General features: G+C 37.7%; 1 protein-coding gene across 9 annotated transcripts in view; it reads right to left on the bottom strand.

The window, feature by feature from the left end:
- The window catches only part of DOCK3 (dedicator of cytokinesis 3), a 525,841-nt gene that overhangs the window by 346,430 nt on the left and 164,818 nt on the right, over positions 1-14,593 (bottom strand). For all 9 annotated transcript variants that reach the window (XM_041761983.1, XM_041761990.1, XM_041761984.1 and 6 more), the window contains exon 4: positions 10,586-10,641. In XM_041761983.1, coding sequence (XP_041617917.1) covers positions 10,586-10,641 — 56 coding nt within the window. The remainder of the gene's footprint in view (positions 1-10,585; positions 10,642-14,593) is intronic.

Below are 14,593 nucleotides of genomic sequence, written 5' to 3'. Positions count from 1 at the left end.
CACTCGTTCTTCCACCTCGTTAACCCTCATCGTTAGGACTTCTAGTTTGGATTGCATCTCATTCAATTGATTTTTAATTTCTGCCTGATTGGATCTAAATTCTGCAGTCATGAAGTCTCTTGAGTCCTTTATGCTTTTTTCTAGAGCCACCAGTAGCTGTATAATAGTGCTTCTGAATTGGCTTTCTGACATTGAATTGTAATCCAGATTTTGTAACTCTGTGGGAGAGAGGACTGTTTCTGATTGTTTCTTTTGAGGTGAGGTTTTCCTTCTAGTCATTTTGCTCAGTGCAGAGTGGCCAAAAACAAGTTGTATTGGGAAAAGGAGAAAAAGAGAGAGAGAGAAGGAAAGAAAAGAGAAAAAGAAAAAAGAGAAAGAAGAAAAAAAAAGGAAAAAAGAGAAGAAAAAGAGAAAAAGAAAGAAAGGTGAAAAAAAGGGGTGGGAGAAGCAATCAGAAATCAAAAAGAAAGAAAAAAAAAAAAACCCTAAAAAACAAAAAACACGGGGGAGTATCTTCTGATTCTGTATACTTTAAATCCCTTGACTTCCCCTGGAACTTGTCCGTCTCGCTGGTCTTCTGGGGGAGGGGCTGCTGTGCTGATTTTCAGGTGTTAGCACTTGGGGGAGCTGCTCTGCCCCCTGCCTGGTGCAGGGCTCAGTGGGGGTTGTTTACCCTGTGAGGCCCCAGGAGGAACAGCCACAATGGCTACGGCAGCTCTGGAAACCTGGATTCAGCCCCCGAAGTTAACTCCGGGGCTCTCTGTCTGCAGGGCCTGGAGGCTCCGGGGCAGGGCCGCTATCTGCTTAGCCCGGGGGCAGGAGCGTCCTTGCTGTCCTGGGCCCTCCGGGCCTCTGCCTGTCCCGGGGGGAGGCCGGATCCTGGGCTGTGTCCCGGCGCCCTGTGCTCCCGGGCCTGCGCTGTTGGATTCGCGCTCCCGGCCGTGCAGCCCCCTCCGCGGAGCCGCCGTCCGCCGTCCGAGCCTCTCCGAGCTGCTCCCGGTCCCGCCATGCGTGCTTCAGCCCTTAGGGAGCTCGGCGCACTCTCCTGCGGGCACCGCAGATGCCTGTTAGTGTCCCAGGGAGCCCGAGGGCATCCCCGCCCTCCTGGGTCCTGCTCTAACTCCCTGCGGGCGCCTCCCCCCCCCCCCCCCCCCCGGAAGATTGGTGCAGCTCCTGCTTCTCCGGGCCGGGGCTCTCCTGTCCTGGGGACACTCCCCCCGGCCTCAGCCTGGCTCCTCGCGGGGCCCCTCCCCCTTGGAGGCCTTTTGTTTCTTTATTTCTTTTTCCCCGTCTTCCTACCTTGATAGAAGCGCGAACTCTTCTCACTGTAGCATTCCAGCTGGTCTCTATTTAAATCTCAGGCCGAATTTGTAGATTTTCAGGATGATTTGAAGGTTATGTAGGTAATTTGTTGGGGACAGGTGATTTGGGGACCCTACTCCTCCGCCATCTTGCCCCTCCTCCCAAAATATGTGGTTTAAATGAGTAATGATTTAATCAAATGGGTTGTGGTTTTTTTTTTGTTTGTTTGGGTTTTTTTGCATCTATTAAATCCATTGCATACACACAACCCAATCTCTGCTCTTCTGCCACTTTCCTGATAATGTGAATGTCAAAAAGAGCCATACGGTTAGGAAAATAGTAAAACTTGAAGATTGGCATCCAAAGATACTGTTCATTAAGTAAGTTGCTGTATCCAGATTTACAGAACTGTTCTAGCTTTTATCCTTTTGTTCCTGGAATCTTATCTTTTCCTTTCATTCTGTGAGCTATGTTAGATCTTTCTAATAATTTTTTTCTTTCTAATAATTTTAAGGAAAAGTTTTAATTTCTATTTCTAGGTCATCTAGTTTTTTATTTATTTTTTATTTACTTATTTTTTAAAGATTTACTTGTTTATTTAGAGAAAGCATGCACAAGTGGCAGAGCAGGGCAGAGAGAGAGGGAGAGAAATCTTCAAGCAGACTCTCTACTGAACCCAGGGTTCAATCCCAAGAACCTTGAGATCATGACTTGAGCCAAAATCAAGAGTCAGACTCTTAACCAACTGAGCCACTCAGGCACTCCTCATCTAGTTGTTTTTATTTAATATGGCTATGGATTAGGGTTACATCCCATTGTTTGCCATAAGAAACCTACTATATTAGTATCAAATTATTAAAGTCTCTAACTTACTCATTTACCCATTATTATATTACTAAGTATGTATACATTTCAGAGAATGAGCTGAAGATGAAGACACACAAGTAGGAACTAATAGAAGTGTAATAGATCACTGGCACAAAGAAAGAAGTGATAAACATTCCTGGACAGATGTTCAACCAACTACAAATACAATTAACTTTGTTCTGGTTTTCCCATAAACAGGCTTTGCTTATTTTACTCTAGTGGTATAAGTAAGTTTTGTTACAGAATTATATGTATGTGTTTTTAAAAATAAAAACTAGGGATCCCTGGGTGGCGCAGCAGTTTGGCGCCTGCCTTTGGCCCAGGGCGCGATCCTGGAGACCCGGGATCGAATCCCACATCGGGCTCCCGGTGCATGGAGCCTGCTTCTCCCTCTGCCTGTGTCTCTGCCTCTCTCTCTATCTCTCTGTGACTATCACAAATAAATAAAAAAAATTTAAAATAAATATAAAATTAAAAAAAATTAAAAATAAAAATAAAAACTATAAAGAAGGCAAAAATGAACATAATGTACCAAATATACTTATTCTTATTCAATAAGCACTTTTGCATAGCCACTCTTGAGAAATTTTGCTGTGAAAAAAACAAGTAATGAGTTCAAGAAGTTGTAAGCTGATGAAAATTATCTAATAAAGAGGGAAAGTGAAACATTTAGAGGAAATTGATGTTGTTCTATGTGCTCCTTATATGGCACATGTATGCTCCTATGTATATCCTCCCACACACACTCACTCCACTTTGAAACCAGGCTCATTAAACCAGACTAAAGAAGAAATATCCAAAAATTAATATGAACATGAATAATTCCTTGAACAGAAAGAACATAAGAGTATGTCACTGGCCTATCTGTAATATCTGGTATCTCCCTCCTAAAATAAATTTAGTCCGGGATCCCTGGGTGGCGCAGCGGTTTGGCGCCTGCCTTTGGCCCAGGGCGCGATCCTGGAGACCCGGGATCGAATCCCACATCAGGCTCCTGGTGCATGGAGCCTGCTTCTCCCTCCGCCTGTGTCTCTGCCTCTCTCTCTCTCTCTCTGTGACTATCATAAATAAATAAAAATTAAAAAAATAAATAAATAAATTTAGTCCATTATAATTTGACCCTAGATTTAGAAGCTTTTTTTCTGGGATAAAAGATAAATTTTTCCTTTTATTCTTTTTTTTTAAATTAGTTTCAGAGGTAGAATTTAGTGATTTATCAGTTGCATATAACACACAGTGCTCATTACATCAAGTACCCTCCTCAATGCCCATCATCCAATTATTTTTCAATTAAACTGAAATTTGGTTAGTGATCAGTAAAACTGACAATTCCTAAAACTACAGAAGTTAGCCATTCCTAATTCGAATGACTAATTTTCCACAATTCAAAATAAAAAAAATATTTATAAGTGTTTCAAATGTAATGGTGTTACATAAATGTGTGAAAGTGACCTCTATATTGGGCCCTTATGCTATTTACTTCTTCACAGCAAGGAAACACCATTAGCTCAGAGCCCACAAGTGCCAAAATTTCTATACATCCTACTGCTTTTAATATAATCCAAATAAGCATATTTTTAAGCCATTTAGAGCCTGCCATTTTACATTGTACTCAATACCTGCTACCCAAAGATTAGACAAACCTTGGTTACTATAAAAGATCATAAACTGCTGTTATTCTATGGTGCTGACTCAGTGATTTCCCATATTTCAAATGAGTAACATAATCTAGACACACAAATCCATTCTCTCCCAGGGGTTCCTGTGCACTCTTCCTGTTAAAGGGGTGGCCCTGCATTGTGGTCTCTGGAAGGTCTCAAGCTGTGAGGGACTTACCTTTACAACCTGTCAAAGCAACACAACTGTCAATTTCCACTTAGTCACAGAATCCATTTACACTTAATCATTTATTTTATAAACATTTAAAGAGTTAATACCTATGCTTCTGAAACCGTTCCAAAAAAAAAAAAAAAAAAAAACAGAAATGGAAGGAAAACTTCCAAATTCATTCCATGAGACCAACACTACCCAGATTCCAAAACCAGACAAAGACCCCACTAAAAAAGCAACCAGGGTCCAATATCCCTGAAGAACATAGATGTAAAAATTCTCAACAAAATACTAGCAAATATAGTCCAACAGTACATTAAAAGAATCATTCACCATGATCAGGTAGGATTTATTCCAGGGTTGCAAGGGTGGTTCAATATCCACAAATCAATCGACATAATATATCACATTAATAAGAGAAAGGATAAGAACTGTATGATCTCAATAGATAAAAAAAAAAGGGATCCCTGGGTGGCGCAGCGGTTTAGCGCCTGCCTTTGGCCCAGGGCGCGATCCTGGAGAACCGGGATCGAATCCCACGTCGGGCTCCCGGTGCATGGAGCCTGCTTCTCCCTCTGCCTGTGTCTCTGCCTCTCTCTCTCTCTCTCTGTGACTATCATAAATAAATTTAAAAAAATTTAAAAAAAAATAGATAAAAAAAAATTGACAAAGTACAATATATATTCATGATAAAGACCTTCAACAAAGTAGGTCTAGAGGAAACATACCTCAACATAATAAAGGCCACATACAGAAAAACCCAGAGCTAACTTCATCCTCAATGGGAAAAAACTGAGAGCTTTTCTGTTGCATTTCTATACACCAATAATGAAAATTTAAATTTTTTTATTTGAGTATAGTTGACACAGAATGTTACATTAGTTTCAGATGTACAACATAGTGATTCGACATCTCTATATATTATGCTATGCTCACCACAAGTTCTGTCACCATACAACACTTTTACAGTGACTATATTCTTTGTGCTGTATCTTTTTTCCCCATGACTTATTCATTCCATAACTGGAAGCCTGACAATACTTAATTCTTGATTGGATCTTGGACCATACCCCACCAAAAAAAAAGCAAACAAACAAAACAGCTATAAAGGACGTTCTTGGGAAAATTAGGGATATTTGAATATGAACTAGGTATTTTTTTTGAACTAGGTATTTTATAGTACTATTTGTATCATTAAATTTCTTGAGTATATTATATTGTGATTATGTTAAAGAATGTCTTTTCCTTAGAAGATACATACTCAAGTATTTAACAGTGAAGTCTTATAATGTCTAAAATTTACTCATATTAAAAGCAGGGGTTAGGGAAGCTCAATATGGCAAAATTATGGTAACCAGTGAATCTATGGAAATGGATATAAGTGCTACTTATATTATTCTTGTAACCTCTGTATAGATTTAAAATTTCTCAAAATAAAATAATAGTTAAGAATCAGATAATTTTTTTAATTTAAATTCAAATTAGTGAACATATAGCATAGTATTGGTTTCAGGAGCAGAATTTAATGATTCAGCACTTACATATAATAATACCCAATGCTCATCCTGAAAAGTGCACTCCTTAATGCCCATCACTCATTTAGCCCATCCCCTGCATACCCCTCTTCCAGCAACCCTCATTTTGTTCTCTAAAGTTGAGTGTCTTATGGTTTGCCTCCTTCTCTGTTTTTTTTTAAATTTTTTTTTATTATTTATTTACGATAGTCACAGAGAGGGAGAGAGAGAGAGAGGCAGAGACACAGGCAGAGGGAGAAGCAGGCTCCATGCACCAGGAGCCCGATGTGGGATTCGATCCCGGGTCTCCAGGATCGCGCCCTGAGCCAAAGGCAGGCGCCAAACCGCTGCACCACCCAGGGATCCCTCCTTCTCTGTTTTTATCTTATTTTCCTTTCCCTTCTCCTATATTAATCTGTTTTATTTCTTAAATTCCTCATGTGAGTGAAATCATATATTTGTCTTTCTCTGACTTACTTTGAATCAGATGATTTCTTTAAAGATTTGAGTGTGTGTGTGTGTGTGTGTGTGAGAGAGAGAGAGAGAGAGAGAGAGAGAGAGAGAGGGAGGGAGCAGGGGGAGGGGCAGAGAGGGAGAGAATCTCAAGCAGACTCCCTGCTGACCATGGGGCCAAATGCAGAACCCGATCTCATGACCCTGAAATCATGACCTGAGCCGAAATCAAGAGTCAGATGCTTAACTGACTGAGCCACCAGTGCCCTAGATGATTCTTCTAAAAGGACTACACAGAAAAATTATCCCCAAACCAAGTATGTTGCCATCCGCCATCAGTTATGGTTTAAGGGCCATAACTGGAGTCTTACTATATTCTAATTCCTCTTCTTTCATTTTCTGTCAAATCTTTTATCAGGTTTTCACTCTTACCACTATACGTGAAGTGCTAACAAGATCTTCAGTCTTACTCAACTTCAACAACACCAGACATATTTGATTAATCCACTCTTTAATTATTTCCTTTGATTAGTCTCCAAGACACTACTGTTACATTATCTACTTCCCTGGCCACAACTTTTCAGATTCTTTTTTTTTTTAATTTTTATTTATTTATGATAGTCACTCACAGAGAGACAGAGAGAGACTGGCAGAGACATAGGCAGAGGGAGAAGCAGGCTCCATGCACCAGGAGCCCAATGTGGGATTCGATCCCGGGTCTCCAGGATCACGCCCTGGGCCAAAGGCAGGCGCCAAACCACTGTGCCACCCAGGGATCCCAACTTTTCAGATTCTTTTGACAGATTCTCCTCTTTATCCTATCTTTAAATACTACAGTTCCCCAGTACTCTCTCTTCACCTTGCTTCTTCTTCATCTGTAGTAATTCCTTTTCTGTTCTTATCCAGCCCTGTACCTTTAAATATTGTTTGAAAGCTGATGATTCCAAATCATGGAGTCTGAAGCTCCAAAATCTCCCCAGAACTCCACATTCACATAGTCAGCTGCTTACCTGACACCTGAGTATCTAAGGATCATTTCAAATTTAACCTGTCGAAAATTGAATCCTTCAATTTCTTTCCTAAACATCCATTCCCAAACATCCACATTTCAGTGAATGGCAACCACATCCTCACAGTTACTAAGACAAAAGACTCTGGAGTCATCTTCAATTCCTCTTTGTCTCTACATGCTCAGCAAATCCTTTCAGCTCTAACTTCAAAATATATACTGCACCTTACCACTTCTTATCACTCCAGTGAACACATGAATTCAAGTTATCATTTTGTCTTCCACGGACTAGTGTAATATTCTACCAAGTCTCTCTGCTTCTAACCTTGTCCCAATATAGTTCTAGTTTCAACAAAACAGCCCAGAATAATACATTTAAAATTAAATAAAATATATCCCTTTTCTTTCTGAAAGTTTTTGGTGGCTTCCTGGCTCATTCAATAAAAGACCTCCCCTCACATGGCCTACAATCCCCTACAATATTTATCCTCTTGCTCAACTTATTTCCTTTTACTGGTCTCACCTCTACATCCGTAATTAAACCATCTGCCTTATTCTACCCAGACAAGACAGGCACGCTTTTCACATAAATGATGAGAGTAGAGATAAAGCTCATGAATCAATAGTATAAGGGCTTGGAAGAGGAGTAGGAGTCTGAGAAGAGTAACAAAGGGGAGCCCAAGAGGAAGAATGAAAACAGGAATAGTCATAGGAACTAGGAAGGAAGAAAAAAAAAAAAAAGAAAGATATACCATCAAGGTAATATTATTAAGCATGGGGAAAGAAGGATAAAGGATAATTAGCTTATTACAGGGAACAGAGTAAAACTACCATGTATAAAAAAAAATGGGAAATACACTAACCCATTACAGTTGCTATTTCTGGATGACCGTATTGAGTGTTTTTATGTTCTTCTAACATCCCGTGTGTTTTCAGAGGTTTATACTTTGTTAGGACTGGGCTATTTCACTTTTGCCCACATACCTTTGGTTTGTCCTTTATCCAAGAGCATGACCCTACATTTAGGGGATATTCCTTTAGGGAGCTCAAGAGAAAGAAATGTTTTACCAAGGCCCCTATAACTTTCCAGTCCTTGAACTCATCAATATTTTTCTCATCTATGTTATGTGGCTGGTAAGGTCCACTCAGTTTGTTAGCTGTACTTTTCTACTAAGATTCCTTGAGTCTAATACAGCCCAAAAGAAGCTAAAACTCATTCTATTACTTAGGGGGAGTCTGTAAGCAGATTAAGGTCCTATTCTCTGAGGTTCTCTCCTTTCTGGGTTTTAACCTCTTACTTCTTATCAGTTCCCCTGAGAGTTCCAAACTCCAATGTCTGTTTCCTCATCCCAGAAAGACTACTACTTTCTGTTTGGGATCTGCTTGCTCCACCACATCATAGTAAACTAAAAAATTCTCTGTGGAAAAAAGCCAAAATAAACATGAACTCTTCCCATATGCATCCCTTCCTTCAAGAATCAAAGTTCCTCAAGATCCTCCCTACATTTAAAGAAAAGAGAAAGAAAGAGGACGAAAACCAAGAAACAGACTCTTAACTACAGAGAACAAACCAACAGCTACCAGAGGGTAGGGGGCTGGGGAGATGGGTGAAATAGATGATGGGAATTAATGAGCGCACTTGTTGTAATGACCAATGGGCATTGTATGGAAGTGCCGAATCACTAAATTCTGCGCCCAAAACTACTATTACACTGTATGGTAACTGGAATTTAAATAAAAACGAGGGAAAAAAAAAAGATCCACCTATACATTTATTGCTTTTCAACACCCGAAGATTTTTTTTTTAATACTTTTTTTTCAGATTTTAGAAATCTTATTCTGGACATCACAAAGACTGTTTCTCTGCCTTCCTGAAACAAACTGAATCTAGGTACGGATTTTTCTGCTAACAAAGTGGTCCCAAATTTCCTTTACAAGTATTATAAATAGAAACAGTGCTCCTGGATTTAAGATGAGTATCTTGTTATCAGGAAGTGTATGATTTTGCTGGCATTTACTAAAGCACTGTATTTCTAGATCCCTAAACATTCTATCTCCTTTTCTCATCTCCCCTTCATGTTGCTTCTGCCACATTTCAGCTCTCATCAGTCTCATTACAGAACTAAGTGTTATAAGTCAGAGATAATATTTTTGTGTTTCAAGTTGAACTATTCACATTCAGAAAATGTGTTTTAGAAATACATGCCTTCCTGATCCTGATCTAGGCACTCCCTTTTCCTTTTTCCACACAACTTCTAACAAATCTTGATGCTTTTGGCAATTCTTACCTATAAATTTGAAGTAGCATATTATATGTTGCAAAGGTTCACTAAAAGAGGACTTCCAAGTTTCCTGTCTCTATATCCTTGTATCTCTGATATTTTATAAAAGAAGGGGAACAATAAAAAGTATGCTAGTCATGCATTCATATAAGAATCTTACTAGTTATAGTCTTACTATTCCTCAAAAACAAATTTTATCTTAGAAGGCATACCAGTCATTTACTAATACTTCTTATCTCTAAATACACCCTTCTAAGCACTGACTCTTGAGGCTGGGATTTGCTCTCAAGCTCCTTTGTCTGGTGGGGAGCACTAGAAAGATACTGGGGAAAAGGAAGTTAAGTGTTTCCCATAAACTGTTCCACTAGAGAAAATTGGTTCCAGCCTCCAGTTTCTTTTGGTATTCCCAGAAACAGCCTCACTGCTCTTCTTCATACATACCAACAGCAGCCATGTGATGCCCTTTCCTCAGAATCTGAGCTCAAGTGTCTCAACAATATCCATCTTCCTGAGTTCTGGTATCCGCAATCCATTATCTTTTGTTTCCCCAGCCATTAGAGACTTCTTTATGCAGTTATTATTTTGGGTTCTATCTATTTATTACTATTTATTACTTAACAGACAGAACAATTATCTATTTCCTCTTTTTTTCCTTTCACTTCTTAAGCATGTGTGTAAACAATTCCCTACATTAAATTCTATCTTAGAAAGTAACTTGCAAGAGTCTCTTTTCCTGACTCACCCTTAACTAAACTGATGCTTTCTCAACCTGTTCAAAAATATTTCTAGAACCAAAAGCTACCATACTTAGATAGTACCTTAAATTTTATATTTTAAAATTATAAATTTTGAAAAATAAAATCACAATTTTATAATAATACATATTTATTACTTTTAACATGAGGCATGATGGTAAAGAATTTCTAAAAATCACTCATAATCTGAATGTGCAAAAATAACAAATGTTATTAACATTTTGATATATTTACATCTTGTCTGTCTTCTATTCAGAGATTGCACTTGTTATCCTATCAGAAATTATTCCTGAAATGTAAATAACTGTAAAAAACATACTGCATGCATAATTGTTTTTATAAAATTCACAAAAACACAAGTTACCTTTCCAGTATACAAGAAAACAGATTAAAATTGTCAGTATTTTAAGAAATAGTTATGTCCTCAGAATTATATATATATGATAAAGTAAATTTATTTTTGGTAAGAAAACAAGTTAATAGCATATTTTATACTACAAACCAAAAAGAAAGCAAGCCTTCCTCTGCAACCTATAAAAATTATAAATAAATTTAGTAAGGCCAACTACTCACCCCCTATTACTGACAATTGCCTTTTTCAAGTGAATGTAATTTGCAGGAAAGATCCCCTGTAAAAGAGAAAAGATTTCTCATTAGAAAAGGAAATTTGTAATTAATATCTCATATATACTAAAATAGCAGCCAGATTTCAGCATGGAAGTACTCTATCAATAATACAGTAGATCTCTTAATGTAGCAACTACCTTGTATATTAAGAATGCAGGGCAGCCTGGGTGGCTCAGTGGTTTAGTGCTGCCTTCAGCCCAGGGCGTGATCCTGGAGTCCCGGGATCAAGTACCACGTCGGACTCCCTGCATGGAGCCTGCTTCTCCCTCTGCCTGTGTCTCTGCCTCTCTCTCTCTCTCTCTCTCTCTGTCTCTCATGAATAAATAAATAAAATTAAAAAAAAAAAGAATTCAAAGTTGCACAAACTATATACAGTAGATAGGAATTTCATTGTCTATCCTCAGGGGAAAACTGTGATCTTAGGTAACCATCAAAAAGATTTTTTAAGTTATGGATTGGAAATATTCTATCTAATCATTCTCATGATACAGACTTATGTACAGAGTTTGGTATGTATCTATAAAACCAACAATATCACCTAACCAACAGCTTACATGTAATCCAGCTCTGAACTAGAGAAACAATTCTCAGACTCTGGCTAACATTTATATTCACAAGAATGAGTAAATTCAGAAGTTTATATAAACATTTCTTCTTTGGGACACCTGGGTGGCTCAGAGGTCAAAGCCTGTCTGCCTTTGACTCAGGGCTTGATCCTGGGGTCCTGGGACAGAGTCCCACATCAGGCTTCCTGCAGGGAGCCTGCTTCGCCCTCTGCCTATGTCTGTCTCTGCCTCTCTCTCTCTCTCTCATGAATAAATAAATCTTTAAAAAAATCAACAACAAAAATTTCTTCTTTCACTCTTTCATTAGAGTTTCCATTTGGATATTTATTATAATTTGATTTAAATTCCTAAAAGATAAAAAATGAATTGTTTTTAAAAACAATTGAGTTGGGGATCCCTGGGTGGCTCAGCGGTTCAGCACCTGCCTTTGGCCCAGCACGTGATCCTGGAGTCCCAGGATCGAGTCCCACATTGGGCTCCTGGCATGGAGCCTGTGTCTCTGCCTCTCTCTCTATCATGAATAAATAAAATCCTAAAAAATAAAATAAAATAAAAATAAAAACAACTGAGTTTTCTAATCAGCACTTCATTCCTTCTCCTGATGCATTAAACTCCCTTGAAATAAAATACAAATCCTTAATTTTTTATATTCTCTGGCCTACACCACCACCAATCTATACCACACAAGGCCATCAGCAGCTGGACTACAGTAATGCATTTTATAATTTTCAATGTACGGGTTTCACCTCCTTGGTTAGATTTATTCCTAAGTTTCTGCTTGCTTTCAGTGCTATTTCGAACAGAACTGTTGCCTTTCTTTTTTCAGATATTTCACTGTTAGTGAACAGAAATACAACTAAATTCTGTGTGTTAATTTTGTATCCTGCAACTTTACTGAATTTGTTCATTAGTTTTAAGTTTTTTGGTGGAGTCTTTAGGATTTTCTACATGTATCAAATGCAAGCAAGCACATACAATTTTACTTTTTTTTTTTTTTCTGATTTGGATACCTTTTGTTTCCTTTTCTGACCTGCTTGTTCTGGCTAGGCCTTCCAGTACTTTAAAAGGAGTGGTGAGAGTGAGAACTCTTGTTTTGTTCCTCATTTTCAACCTTTTACCATTGAATATGATGTTACCTATAGACTTGTCATATTATGGCCTTTATTATGTTGAGATATGTTCCTTCTAAACCCAATTTGTTAAGGATGTTGCATTTTGTTGAATGCTTTTTCTGAATCTGTTGAAATGATTATAACACTTTTATCTTTCATTCTATCAATGAGGTATATATCACATTTATCAGTTTGATAAGGTTGCACCATCCTTTCATCCCTTGGATTAATCTCATTTGATCATGGCATATGATCCTTTAAAAGTGCTGTAAAATTCGAGTTGCTAATATTTTGTTGAGAATTTTTGCATCTGTATTCATCAGGAATATCACCTTTGTTTTTCTTTTCCTTTAATGTCCCTATCTGGCTTGGGTTTTACTGGCCTCATAAAAATGAGTCTGGAAGTGTTCCCTCCTCTTTGATTTTCTGGAAGAGTTTGAAAAGAACTGGTATTAATTTTTTAAAGTTTGGCAGAATTTATCAGGAAAGTCATCAAGTCCTGGACTTTTCTTTGTTGGAATATTTTAATCGCTCATGCCATCTCCTTACTCATTATTTGGATGATAAATAGTTTTTGTTTTTTCTTGATTTATCCTTGGTAGGTAATAGGTTTCTAGGCATTCTTCCATTTCTCTCCAGGTTATCCAATTTGTTGGCATTAATTGTTCATGGCATTCTCTTAACAATCTTTGCTATTTCTGTGATATCATTTTTGTTAAAGATTTATTTATTTATTCTTGAGAGACACAGACTGAGAGAGAGAAGCAGAGGGAGAAGCAGGCTCCTCACAGGCAGCCTGATGTGGGACTCGATCCCAGATCCTGGGATCACAACCTGAGCCAAAGGCAGGCGCCTGACCACTGAGCCACCCAGGTGTCCCTGTGATATTATTCTTAATGTTTCCTATTTCATGTCTCATTTTATTTGAGTCTTTCCTTTATCCCTTAGTCTCTCTAAGGGTTTGTCGATTTTGTTTAGGAGAAAAAAAAAAACAGCTCTTAATTTTATTAATCTTTTCATAGTTCTCTGGTCTCTCTATCACTCTTTCTACTCTGATCTTTGTTATTTACTTCCTCCTACTAAATTTGAGCAGTTTGTTCTTCTTTTTCTAGTTCCTTGAGATGTAAAGTTAGGTTGTTTGACATCATTCTATTTTTTTATTGTAAGTATGTATTACTACAAAATTCCCTCTTAAAACTGCTTTTGTAGCATCCCATAGATTTTGGTATGCTGTTTCCATTTTAATTTGCGTCAAGATATTTTTTTTATTTCCTTTGTGATTGGTTTGGCTCACTGGTTGTTCAGAACTGTGTTAATTTGCACATATTTGTGAAATTTCTAGTTTTCTTCCCACTATTGATTTCTATTTTCATATATTGTGGTCTGAAAAGATACATGGCAAAATTTCAATCTTCTTAAATTCGCTAGGCCTTGCTATGTGACCTGTCCATATGATTTATTCTGAAGAATATTCCATCTTCAATTGAGAAGAATGTATATGCTGCTGGTTGAAATGTTCTATGTCTGTGAGGTTCATTTGGTCCAAAGTACAGTTCAAGTCCCATGATTCTTATTTGATTTTCTGTCCAGATAATCTATCTACTGCTGAAGAATGTATATGCTGCTGGATGAAATGTTCTGTGTCTGTGAGGTTCATTTGGTCCAAAGTACAGTTCAAGTCCCATGATTCTTATTTGATTTTCTGTCCAGATAATCTATCTACTGCTGAAAGGGAAGTACTGAAGTCTCATACTACTATTGTATTATCTAATTCTCCCTTCAAATATGTATTTAATATATTATATGTTAATATACTAGTTTCTGATGCACCTTTATGTATGACTGTTATTATCTTCTTGAGTTGATCCTCTTATCATTATATAATGACCTTGCTGGTCTCTAGTTACAGTTTTTGTCTTAAAGTCTATTTTACCCAATGTAAGTATAGCTACCTGTACTCTCTTTTGGTTTCCACTTGCATGAAATATCTTTTTCTATCCCTTTACTTACAACCTACATGTGTCCTTAAAGTTAAAGTAAGTTTCTTATAGGCGGCATGCAATTAGTTAGGCCTTGTCTTTTAATCAATCCAGCCACATCTGTCCTGTTTAGAGAATTCAATCTATTTACATTTAGAGTAATTATTAATACGTAAAGACTTACTACTACTACCTAATGTTTCCAGTTCTTTCATAATTGCCTTACTCCTTTCTTCATCTCTTGCTGCTTTCCTTTGTGAGTTGATGATTTTCCACAGTGGTATGCTTTGATTCTCA

This window comes from Vulpes lagopus, chromosome 7 (genome assembly GCF_018345385.1).
Source record: "Vulpes lagopus strain Blue_001 chromosome 7, ASM1834538v1, whole genome shotgun sequence".
Lineage (NCBI taxonomy): Eukaryota > Metazoa > Chordata > Mammalia > Carnivora > Canidae > Vulpes > Vulpes lagopus.
This window is presented reverse-complemented; position numbering and strand designations above follow the sequence as displayed.